This window comes from Crocodylus porosus, unplaced genomic scaffold (assembly GCF_001723895.1).
Source record: "Crocodylus porosus isolate Cpor-Errol unplaced genomic scaffold, CroPor_comp1, whole genome shotgun sequence".
Lineage (NCBI taxonomy): Eukaryota > Metazoa > Chordata > Crocodylia > Crocodylidae > Crocodylus > Crocodylus porosus.
In genome coordinates, this window is record NW_017728915.1 from 9571647 (window position 1) to 9584739 (window position 13093).

Sequence of the window (13093 nt, forward strand, 5' to 3'; positions counted from 1 at the left end):
TGGATGCTTATCTTGCTGGGATCCTATGACCCCAGCTGACTTCCTGCCCTTTGGGCAGGGGGCTGGACTCGATGATCTCCTGAGGTCCCTTCCAGCCCTAATGTCTATGAAATCTATGAAATCTATGAAATGGTATAGTGCATCATCACACAACACACAGTTTTCTTCAGGTTATAAGAAACTAGGACCTTCATTAATAAGCTAGGGGCCTGGCACTATGTTATTCAGTTCAAGATTCAAGCAAAAAAAATATAACTTAATTGGAATGTGCATTAATTTGCTATATTGTAAACACACAATGAGCTAGGCAAGAATAATCAAAAGGTGCTCTTCCTTTAGTCCTGTTGTCATTAGAATTAGATTCATAAAACAAAATCTAGCCTTCTTGAACGTCTTAACAATGCATCCAATGCTTTACTGAAAGTTATTTCCATACCTGAATTAATGTTTCCACAGCTGAATTATTGTTTATTTTAAGGTTAAGAAAAAGTCTGCAAGGCTGTGCAATAGGAGATACATTAAGAGGAGAAGCTGATAGCAGAATTGCAGAAGAAAGGATAGCTTAATTAGTGGAACCTCAAGTACATTAAAAAAAGGAGAGAGGGTTGTTAACATCTGTGGAATGAAGAGTTGAGAAGGAATCAGGTAGATTCTAATGAGCCATGAAGTCAAGTGACTTCCTCACTGCTGTTTGAATAGGAATACTATTGCCACTGTTAGGCAGTTGGTTTTAAATTTTGGGTAGACCAAGAATCAAAGAGGGATGGGAGTGCAACTGCACCAGTGCATCTGCTTCGAACATCCCCCTGATGACTCCAGGTGTGGATTGAACACCAACATGAATATTGCATGCTTTCAGAGGCTGGGAGGGGCATGGTGACTGCCTGCAGGTGGTGGTGGTGAGCGGGGAGCTCCTGCAGGTGGCCACATTAGTGTTGGTGGCAAGGGGGGGGTTGGTGAGTGGTGACCACCTGCAGGCACTGCTTGCAGTGTTGGCAATGCTTCTTTCAGGGGATGCACTGCCAATCTCAGGGGGTGTATGTGCACCTATGTGCACCCCCTACGTGTTGCCAGTGAACACCGACTCCCATCCTAATTTGTGTATTTGGCTTTCTCCAAGCTTGGATGTTGATCTGTATTTGCTGGTCTGATGCTATGTCTCATCTCTTTCTTTTTCTTTCAGGTGGCTAGATTCAAATTTAATAGTTTAGGACTCTAGTGGGAGACTGTTAATCAATGCTTTTAAAGAAGTTCACACGCATCTCACTTTCCTTAAACACCTTCCCTAGCTTTGTATGTGCTTGGGTGTGTCCTGGCTTGCGTGCTTCTGATCTGAAGGAATCTTGCATGCCACTCAAAGTCTGAAACTACTTGAGGTGGAATTCACAGATTAAAATATTGCTAAATGAAATGCTATAACTTCAGGTAGATATGGAAACTGACATTTAGCAACAACTTGTCTTATACCATAATTCAGGTTTCCTCTAGCAAGCACTTCAGGGTTGGGGGATCTGTTTTTGACACATTTAGTCACATCTAGCCTTGCTGAAGTTAATGGGATTCATATGGGACTGGGCAGACCACTCTATGCCACCAGCAGCCAGAATTTCTGAGTTCCTGAGAAAGCTAAAACTGGACCCTATTGCCATCCGCCAGTAGGGTTTTTTCCTGATGGCTCATTGCTAACCTCTTCTCCCCTAGCAGGGTTTTGCCTAGGGTGCAAAACCAGCTAGAACAATGAGACATATAATACAATAGTTGGTTTGCCATCTCAGTGTGTTCATAGAAGATGCATATAGAGTGTGGCAGGGCACTAAGGTGCCTGCTACTTGAAAAGCAGTAGTACAAGCCTAGTACAAGCTCAGGTGCTGGTTGCTAGGGGCAACCAGGAGGAGCTAAGGGCCTACACCTGGTGAGTCAGCTGACCGGAAGAGGCAGGGCTGACTACTATAAAACCCAGACTGAAGGGTGCGAGTGTTCCCTCTCTGCTGGTAGCCAGGAAGGAGGAATACTGCCTGACTAAGGAAAAGAGATTGGCCCTGAATGTGGGAAAGAGATTAAGGCCTGAATGTACCAGCCACTAGTTACACAGGTGAGAGATGTGGTGTGGTTTGAAGAACATTTAGTCAGGAGGTTTAGCTTTGTGTTATAGTCTAGGGGCTTACGTTATTGTTTTTTTTGTTGCTGTTACACCGGAGGACCAGGTGAGGCTATGAGGGGTTGGAGGAGGCCTCATAGGGGCTCCACGGTAGTGTGGGGACCCTGGTGCCAGAAAAGGCGCAACATTCAGGGGTGCACTGACCCCAGCCCTGAGAAGGGGAGCAGAGGATTGGGAGGGGGCCAGGTAAGGCTGAGGCCACCTGAGCCCTAAGTGAACGAGCCCCAAAGTGGGCAGTTGTGAGATGAGGCCCAGAGTGCCCTTGGGGCGTGGAGAGGGAAATCAATCAAACAACATCTGGTACATCTGCGAGGCTTGGGGCATGGCACAGGGGTGGTTGGAGCCACGCATAGCCCATAAGGCTGGGGTGTACTGAGTCACCCAAAATAAAACCGAGACTGAGATACATCAGAGCACTGTGTCAGAGAGGACAAAAGGCAGCCTCTCTTATACATTGTTAACATCACAGAAATGGCGGGTGAGATGTGAGGGTGGTTTAGTACCACATTGGCATGGTAGGGGGTGCTAGGGGAGATCATGGCCACAGCGAGTATTATACAGAGAGTATAATAATATTTACATAAACCAGCAATTTATTCAAAGACAGCATGCTTTTATGCTACTTTTACATTTTACCAATAAAGGCAATTAAGCTTTGCTTACTGTGAAATTACAAGCATATTCCATAGTTAGAGGTTTTGAATCTCATCAGTTAGATTTCCAGACATGAAGCAAAGAGCATAGTCCAGATAGATTAGAATAAAATATCAGTAAAAGAACATCTTTCATCTCCGAGCATTCTGTTAAGATGTGGCTTGTAGTAAATCCCCTTGTCATTCTTGCAGACTAGTTAGTTATGGAAAAGGAAAGCTACTAAGACTAACAAAAGCATTTCAATACCTAACCAAGGCCAGCTGTGAAGTGTTCTTTGCAATATCTATTCTATAAATGATTGACGCCTTACATGTTTTAAATACATTTTGAAAGTACATGCAGGAATTGAGTGTCCTTAGAACTGTCTCAGAAATGCTTGAGAGGTGATAAGAGAAATGACTGCATGAGGCAAGGAAAGAAAATAAGGATTGATCCTATCCTGTCTGTGAAAAGGGGAGATAAGAGCACTTGCTGAGTGAGAAGTAGCAAGAAGAGCAGAAGGTAACATACTCCAGAAAATGAAGCTCATGCAGAATATATTTTCCTTCTTCTTGAAATACAACTAGGATGATCTCATGATTTGCAAGTTCTAATTTTGCTAGAAAGAATAGTTGCTGCTGCTGCTAAAGTTCTGAACAGTAAGGCATTGGGAAAAAGTTCTTCACCATCCATTTATTTGGATATGGCTATTAAGCTAGGATTGGTTAAAGGAAACTGAAAGACTGGAAATACTTTTTAAGATAAGTCCAAATAGAAGCTTAGAGAACTAGTGGAGCACCTACCCTTCAAATGAAGTTTCAGTTCACTTATCAAAATCAGATTAATTAGTAGAAAGAATACTTTAAATGGTGCTTTTTAGTTTATTTGCTGCTTTACAGAGAGATTATTTTCTGTATATGGAAAATGTATACATTTGTTATAATTTTTCCAGTTATAGAATCTGATTATTGGAGGTTTGCCTTGAATTGGTCCACTTCCCATTGTTACAGCAGGGAAAATCAATCTGGGGGGTTAAGTAGCCCCTTTGCCCTCCTCCACTCCCAGCTTCTTCCCCCTGCAGCTCCTTTCCCCCTTCTTTATTATCACACCCAGCTTTGCCTGAGCACATAAGTTAAGGGCAAATTTTAAAACCCTAATCTTGAATAAACATGCTTGTAGTAATTTGAATAAAATTACTACAGGTACCCATAGACTTAATTCATCCAGAAATGATGCATTTAACCTTTTTTGAAACTGCTGCATGTTTTAACACAGGTACTCTATAAACACACTTTTAAACAGCACTTTTGTACCTACTTATATAGAGTATATAATTTAGCAAAACCTTTTTATAACACACCTTAAACCACATTTAAAGCCCATGCACCATTACAATAAATGCATGGGGGACCCAAATATCCATGATATTAGACCAAAGCCAAAAGGCTCATGATCTGATATAGTTTATTGGGCTGGGCAACAGCAGAGTTGACAGCATTTCAAGCCATGGTGGCCCTACAGCTAAGCATTGTTCAATATGTTTGTGTACTCCAGATATACCCCACAAAAGATCCATGTGCTAATTGGCACCCCCACTCATGACTGGAACCAAGTGTTCTTGTCATGACTCCTGAGATCCTATAGAAGTTTCTGTGCAGATGAATGAGGGCAACTTGGTTTGACTCCACCTCATGGAGGATGGGGCTACCCTAATCATATGATAGACTGAGAGAGAGGGGGTGACAAAGGATTCTAGGTGAACTGTTGGGGGTCCTGTTTGCTGATGTTTGTCAGACATTTAAAACTGGTGAAAAAGCAGGAATCATTTGAAATCCGAAAGAAAGCCATAGCTCCGCTGTGGGCATGAACAGGAAATTAAAATGTATTCAATGTAGTGGCTTACCATGACTTGAAAAGGAGTTAGCACTGAGTGGGACTGCACTCAATGGGTACTAGCACATATCTTATTCAGATGAGTTGCATTAATTTATCCTTGTGGTAGGCTTGCATCAGCACCTCAGCATTTTTAGTTAAGATCAAATGTAGCATCTCAGTGGGAGCTTTACACAGTTTACAGACCAGAGTTTCATCCACTACACCTCAACTGTCTGCTGCTTAACAGCACCATTCAGTGTGGGAATTGTGACAAAAGGTGCTGATGCTGCAGTTACAATGCAGATACTCTCTCCAACATACTGTGCACCTTTAAGCCCCACATCAGAGCATGGCAGCTGTGCCACAATGCTCTCCAGGACTGACTGGCCAAGGCCATCTCGGCCTCAGTAGGGACCATGTCCATCAACCCGAACATCCCAGGCTGTGAGCGCCACTTGCACCTGGACATTGTTGTGACCAACAAGGACAGCAAGTGTGTTGTGATGGTAGATGTTACCATCCTATTCAAGGACTGGTGGTAAGCTTTCATTGAGGCCTGAAAATGGAAGCAAGAGAAATATCAGTCACTGGCAGAAACTTTGAGGTGCCAGGATATGACATGACATTTCAGGCTCTGATTATTGGGGTGCTCAGAGCATGGGACCCCAGCAACGAGAGCATTCTGCATGCTTGCCATGTATCCTGCCACTATGCTGAGCTGATGTGGCACCTCATGGTGTCCAACATCATCCTATGGTCAAGGGATTTATATGTAGAACACATCACAGGACAGTGCCAGTATGCCAGCCCACCAGACTGCTGGCTGGAAGTGATGCAGAGGGGACCACCTGAGTGTTTCCCCCCTCACCCTCCTCCCCCCCTGGCTGCACCAAATTTCCTTCAAGGACTTTTAATCCTGGACTATTCCTCACTCCCCCATGCATTTGTATTCTGTGTGTTTGTTATTTGTAACTGTATGAGTTTTTTGACCTATCTCCCTATTACAATGTGTTATTGTTGTTCAAGGTTTTCTGTATATTCTCTGCTTTGTAAGCATCACACTCCTTCCCTCCCTTTCCCACTGCCCACCCCGCCACCCTGAGGTTTAGTTGGCTGCATATCTCATATGTAACTTAATCTTGTTTTCACCTCTACCCCCATCCTCTACTCTGTAGTCCCCTGCTTGGGCTTTTTGTATTTCCTTGTGCTTTGAACTTTGTCATTTGAACTTTAACATTTTCTAATAAATTACATTTTTGGCACCAAGGGGAGGGTGTAAGGACTGGCTCTGGTCCTTCTGGTGCTGGCCTGGTATTGTAGTACCTCCAGGCCTGGTGCTAGCTTTTGGGACCCAGAGGCCTTCAGGCCTGGGTTTGGGCTTACCTCAAGCTGCATGCTTAGCTTGAATTGTGGTCAAGACCTGCACCCAGTAAAAGGAGCAGATGGAAAAATACTGTCCCTGACTTGAAACGAATCAGGAAGTTGGCTAACTAAATGGAATAAATATAACCTCGGCAAAAGAGGAACGGTCAAAGCCTACCCCTACCTAAGAATGAAAAGATTATCTCAGAATAGAAAATTCCAGTCAAAGGTAACCATATTTGGCAAACAGAAGCAAGATCATTAATATATATTAGGAGGAAGGCTTAAGTTAATTTTATATATTAAGAAATGCAAGCTATATGGTGTGTATATATAGAGATAAGAGAGTGCACCCTGAAAAAAGCCTGAAGAGATCCTGTCACTGATCCAAGATCCTGTCTTCACATTACACATGAAAGCCAGGAACCCCAAACAAGACTTCACGGCTTGATCAACCAGTGATTTGCATTCACAACATTTTGGGGTGGTGAGCATCTGCTTTGACTAGCTACAAACCTAACATTTTAAATTGCTACTTCAATTTTAATTGGAATTGTATCTGTTAGGGTTCAATACGTATGCTTTTAGTTTAGGACAAATGTATCTTAGTCTCCTTGCCTGGTATAAGACCCGGTATAGTGTCATAGGGATGCAATACAACTGCCAGGGAGGGAACACCAACCGGTTTTTTTTTAAGGGCTGCATAATTCCCATCAGCATTTTTGGCAGTGGGAAAGGGTGTCTGAGTTTGTTCCAGCTTCTCTAGTGTTACCCTGGTACTGCATTGCCTCCTGGGGGAGCCACTGCCTGCTTCTTTTAAACGGACGCACCAAAAAAAAAAGGCATTTTCTCAGCCTCTTAGGATAAGATCAAATGATCAGCTGAAAGGCTGATCAATGCCTTAAGGGCAGAGATAGCAATCAATAGAGTGTCAGGGTAGAATGAGTAGAGGAGGGATACCCAAGGCTCAAAACAATGGCAACAGTGGCAAGTAACCAGGAGGTGGAAAGTAAAATGAAGAGTGGAAAAGAAAGTCTAGAGACAGATGGAGAGTGGACAAAAGTGGAGAAGCAGAGGAGAAAGACAGCAAAGAAGATGGGAGCAACAGCAGAAGTAGCAATGACAATAAGGCAGCAGCAAAGGAGGTGATGGGGGGAAAAGAACAAGACCCGAGGGAAGATGGTGTCACGGAGTGGGAGCCTATGAGAGGCCGTGTACTTGCTAGCGCCCCCTGCCATGTCAATTAGGCAATCCAGCACCCTCGACTCGCCCGCCATGTCTTTGATCTTAGGTTCAGTATGGGAGGCTGCCTACTTGCACCTATGACACTGCGCTGGTATTACCTCTGTTCCAAATGGGGTGCTCTCACCCCCAGCCTTATGGGCAATGCGTGCCTCCTACCTCCCCTGTAGCACGCCCCAAGCCTCGCAGCTCTTCCTGGACGTTGTCTGGTCCTTCACCTTCTGCACCCCCTGGGCCTAACCCGCAACCAGCGCCCCTTCTCTGGCGCCCCCTGGGCCTAACCCGCAACCAGCGTCCCTTCTCTGGTGCCCCCTGGGCTTGGCCCCCCTACCTGGATTATCTCTTTACATCAACTGGGCTCAGGCGGCCTGAGACCTACCTGGCCCCTTCTGAGTCCTGTCAATAGTGATCGTCCGATTAGGCTCAGGCGGCCTAAGCCTTACCTGGCCCCCACTGGATCCTGCCAATGATGATGGTCCAATTTAGTGTGTCCCGGTAGGCTCAGGCAGCCGGAGCCTTACCTGGCCCCTCTGGTTCCTTGGCCAGCACCTGTCTTGGGTGCCTGTCAATGATACATGCCGCCCACCTTGGGGTGGCTTGATATAGTACGTGGCCCACCTAGGGCTCTTCGCCCCCCTTCTGGGGTCTACGCCACGCTTCCTGCGCTTGTGCCGTGCCTCCTGCGCGCCTTCACCCCCTCTGTGGCCTGCACTGCGCTCCCCGTGCCTCCTTGCCACCTCTGGGGTCTATACCGCGCTTCCCATACTCGTGCCATGTCTTCTGCGCGTCCTCACCCCCTCTGTGCCCTGCACTGCACTCCCCGCACTTCCTCGCCACCTCTGGGGTCTAAGTGCCCTTTCGCGGCCACACCGAGCACCTCTGCAGGACTCAGCACACTGTGTCTCTGTGGCACTGCTCGCTGTGCCCCCCACTGGGAACCCCCAAGCTACTGGGGAGTCCCTGTGAGGGCTCCTCTCACCCCTACAGCCTCACCTGGTCCTCTGGTGTAACCATAAGTAAAAGAGCCAGCCAGCCAGCTACAACATAACATAAGTGCCTGAGCTCATAATGCCAACTCCACTCAATGCTGGACTCTCATCCATATGTATGTCCGGTCTCTCTCTCTCCCCTCGCATCATTGCAGCCAGTCAAACCGCCACCATTGACTCTGCTGCTCAGCTCTCCTGCAGAGCTGCGGCTGCCAGAGGGGAACTTCTAGTCGGGCTCTGGCCTGGGCTGTTTATAAAGGCCTAGCCCTGCCCCCTTCTGGCCACATGACCCACCTGGTTGCCACGGCAACCAGCACTTGAGCTGCCCCATTGATTGGCGGCTCTCCTTATTTCCTTTCCTTAAGGCACAGAGCACCTCAGTGCTCCTGTGACAGATGGAAACAGAGGAGAATGGAAGCTAGAGCAGGAACAGCAGGAGAAGGTACATTAGACAAGAGATGGAAAGTGGCAGGAATGGGATGGAATGCTGGCCCACTGGGAGTGGCACAGCAAGGAAGACACAGAAGATGCACTGAGAGATGTCTAGGAGAATCAAGACTGCAGATAAAAGCAATATGAGCTAGTGACAGGTGGCAGATGGGATCAACGATGAACAGATATGAGTTCATAGGAAAGGTACTGTTGGAGATATTGGCGGTGCAGGCAGAACATCTCACCAGCTTGATTGCTTTTCCAAACAGAAAGACTTGGGAATTTTGTTACTGGAACAGTGAAGGGTATGAAAATGTTTGAAAGAAACATGCATAGGAATGTGGGAGGGAGGAATTAAGAGTTGTTCCCTTGATTTTTCCCCTGCTATAAACTTTACAAGTGATTATAATAAGAATGTATACAGATTTATTAGAGGCAGAAGACACAGAAAGGTGGATGGAATTGCATATGCAAAGAGTAACGTGTGTAGACAGAAGGTGCGGGATGTGCATAGTGTAGCAGTGGGGCTAGGGGGCCAAGTCAGTTTCAACTGGGTAGAGCCCCTGAAGTGCCAGTGGGCTGCTGGTGGAGGGTCACTTATAGCCCAGTAAGGGCAGGAGATGATTGGCATGTACCCATAGGTGCAGAGTCAATGGGGATGGAGTAGTGCACTGCAGTGGTTTATTAGCAACTGCTCCCTATGAGTTGGGCAGCACGCCAAAGGTGACAGCACGCCTCCACGACCCAGCACAGATTGAAAAACAGAAGAAGGGCTGCACACAGGGGAAAGACAGAGAACCCTGGACAGAGGGCCCCAAAAGACACTGAAACCAGGTGGGAGCAGAGTCATCTCCCCAACCTGGAGACCCGGAGGGGTTTCCAACCAGCCAGTGACCTGGGACAATGCTGGGAGAAAATACTTGTAAGATTTAGGTACTCAGACCCCAGGAGGAGAAACACATGAATTGGGCAACTTCCAAAGCCTAGAGGCATGGGTATGATGAAAAGGCTGTTGTTTTTCAGGGTTTTTTCTTCTTTTTAAAAAAATGGATAATTGAGTCTGAGCCAGAGGTAGCAGCCTCAAAACAAGGGGGCAAGGACTTGGAGTACATGGACTAATGACAGCCCAAGAGTTGATTGAGAAAAGAAAATGAATTTATATTTAAGTATTCTTTATTAATTAATTAAGTATGGGACTAATTGACTGTATAATTAATTGGTGCCAAGCCAGCATTGCAAAAGGGGTGGATTTTGCTGATTTAACTCAACTTGGAATGACAATGACTTTCTTGCTTTAAGTGGGGCTAATATCTCTCAACTGGTACAAGAACAATTTAGATAAACTACCAGCTAAAACTGAGCCATACCCCAGCATCATCAGAACTTGGGTGTGGGTCATTCCCAGCTGACCCTGGTAGCTGGAAAGTAGGCCTGCTGTTGTCAATGTAACATTGGTTGGCATGTGGATGGGGTCTAGGGGAGGAGGAGCCCCAAGGAAGGCCACCACAATGTGAGTGCACCCATGAAAGTACCCATAACACCTTAGGACCCTCCTTTCTTTTCAAGATCAAAGTGTGACAGGGAAGTTGAGGGTGGTACCCTCGCATCACCTACTCCATCTTGGTGGTGATGTTACACATGTATTTGGATGGGGTCATGGAGGGCATGAGTTGTACTAAGAGCAAATAAGTGGAGTCCAGATAGTGTGTAGCACCTCCCATCTGTGATCCAGCTGGGGCCCACTGGGGTTTTATACAGGGGGTGCACTGATAGAGATTTTTGGGGCTGATACCAATAACCAGTTTTTAAGGAGGCATATCGGCTGATACCAATCGGATTTCTGATACACAGCTCTTCAGCTTGAAGAGCTGCGGCCAGCTGGTAAGTCTGGTGTGGTGAAAGGGGGGAAGATCAAGGCCCCTGCTGTGAGGGAGGGAATGGGGGCAGGGATGGGGTGGGGGCTGAGGTAGATGCTGACCAGCCGGGGTGGGGAAGGGTTCAGGACAGAGCTATAAGCAGTGCATCCAGTGGTTGGGGGATGGTGTGTGCCCCCTGGATCTGCATAGTGTGGGGCAGGCTGCAGCTGTGGGCTGGGGCCGGGGTCAGCATGGGCATAGGACAAAGGCATGGCTTGTCAGGGGGATACGGGAAGGGAGGTGGGGGGAGGCTCCTGCTGCTATGTGTGGTTCATCTGGTGCTCATCCAGTGGCTCCTGCCACTCATCCAGGAGGGCTTGGTGAAAGTGTGCACCCCTGGAACTGCCTGGCCAGGAAGAGCATGTCCCCAGCCCACTCTGCCCCACCCCAACCTGCACAGATCCAGGGGAACACAACCCCCCCCACAATATCGCCCCAGATAAACAGCAAGAGCAGCAACAGGAGCCACCAGATGAACCACACACAGCTGTGGGAGCCACCCACCCCCTTCCCACATCCTGCATCCACCCTGACCCCAGCTGGAAAGCCCCTGGCCCGGCCTCAGCCCCAACCCCACACCCTCCATTACTGCGGGGGCCTTGATCTGCACCCCTGCTCATTCCACCTCCTCTCTCTCTCTCTCTTCCCTTGTTCCCTCCCACCACACCAGACTTACCAGATGCATACTGTTCTACATGCTGCTGGGCTGTGTTCCTCACTGCCTATATGCTGCACTGTGGCTGTGCACATGCACGGGCATTTATTGGACAAATTATTGGCTGCATAGGGCTGATTTCCGATACAAAATGTTTTCTTTATATCAGTGCCAATTTGATATCAGACTGATGTATTGGTGCACCTCTAGTTTTATAACGTACCATGGGCACCCAAAAGAATGCAGCAAATAAAGCAAGGAGGGGCACCTGTCCACACACTATCTCTTCATGGTATGTTACAGATATGAAGAGAAAGGCCATGTAGCAGCGGTGTGCCAGGAGTCCCTAAAATGTAAAATGCACTAGCTGTGTGGGGAGGGCTGGCGGAGGGGGACCTATTTTGTAGGTGTCCCAAAGCTTATGCTAGCAAGATCAGACCCCCTGAGGAGCAGTATGAATCAGAAAGGGACAGTGGGGGAGAAGAGGGTGAGAGTGAAATAGAAAAGGTGGATGACACCTCAAAGGAGGGAGGAAAGTAGAAAGAGGGGAGTATAATATCTGTAACTGAGGCAGCTCAAAAAGAAACAAGAGAAGCAGGAAGTAGGGTGGGGGCAGCAGGAGAGAGCCCAGACATGGAGGTGGGAGAGAAGGAAAAAGAAGAAATCAAAGCAGAAAAAGTGGAGGTGAAACAAATAAAAGAGCCCAGGAGTCAGGGAGGGAAAACAAAGGAAATGAGGAAAAAGAAACCTGAAAATGAGGCGAATGAGTCAGAGAGCTGCTTCTTGCCATTTACTCCCATGGTCTCCAGCTTGGAGTGGCAAGCTGCATGCAGGGAGGGTGGGGGAGGAGTGAAAATGGAAGCCTTCCTGAATGCAAAGAAAGTCAGGCAGCTTGAAAAAATGACAGGCATGAGAGTGGGGGAGAGGGAGGAGTCAACCATGGGAAGCAGCAGCACCAGAGAACCTTAAAGGGACAGGTGCAGTCTTTAAAAATAAAAGAATAATTGATTATAGCATCTATTAATGTCAGGAAGGTACTAACAAGGAATAGGTGGGAGCAGATTGAACCAATGTTAAAACAAGTAAGGGCAGATATAATCTGCTTATAAGAATGTGGCATACCTGGGGAAAGGGATCATAAGTACTTTGAGAAAAGATAGACATGGGGACCATCCAGGTGGTCATGGACAGATGAAAACAAAGAGGCTGGAATGGCATTGCTATTGAAGAATCTAGAAGTGAAAGCAAACCAAATGAAAGACATCATCAGTGGCAGAATGCAGTGAATGATACTATATGTAACGATCAGTATACATATATACTTCAACTGCATAATAGAAGTGGGTGACAGAACAGGGGAAGGAGGAGACAAAGCTTCAGACAGTTCATCCAAATGAATTAGCAAATATAATAAAAGAAGAATCACTAGGAATTGTATAAGTAGGGGAGAACATTTTCACTAGAACTGACCCCAGTGGAAAGAAATAATCAAGAACTGACTTTATGTTTGTATCAAAAGGGTTAAGGAAGAAAGAAGCCATACACGTGGCTTTTAGTGATCACCAGATACTGAAGATAGAAATGAGTCTTGATAAGAGCCCATAGGAGGAAGAGAAGTTTAGAAGTTAAATGTAGAACTGCTACAAGATGAGGAGATATTTCAAGTGTACATGAGACAGTATGAGGGCTGGAAAACACTGAAGAAATATTTTAAGAGTAATAGAGAATGGTGGATGATGGTGAAGAAGAGGATGGGAGAATGCTTCAGGAAAGAAGTTTGAAGAACTGCAGGGAAAAGAATGAAAGAGCTGAGAGACTTGAAAGAAAGATG

General features: G+C 46.6%; 1 protein-coding gene across 4 annotated transcripts in view; it reads right to left on the reverse strand.

The window, feature by feature from the left end:
• The window catches only part of LOC109310497 (galanin receptor type 1-like), a 45041-nt gene extending 32885 nt beyond the window's left edge, over positions 1-12156 (reverse strand). The window contains exons 1-2 of one of the 4 annotated variants that reach the window (XR_002101219.1): positions 5128-5889; positions 4891-4994 (exon numbers count right to left, since the gene is read on the reverse strand). Coding sequence is in view for 1 of the 4 variants with exons in the window: in XM_019535693.1 (XP_019391238.1) it covers positions 12011-12052 (42 nt within the window). In the remaining 3 variants the exon portion in view is untranslated. Of the gene's footprint in view, positions 1-4890; positions 5890-12010 lie in introns of those variants that run through there. The other 3 variants (XR_002101216.1, XR_002101218.1, XM_019535693.1) reach the window with 3 other exon arrangements.
• Between the last annotated feature and the right edge of the window lie 937 nt (positions 12157-13093).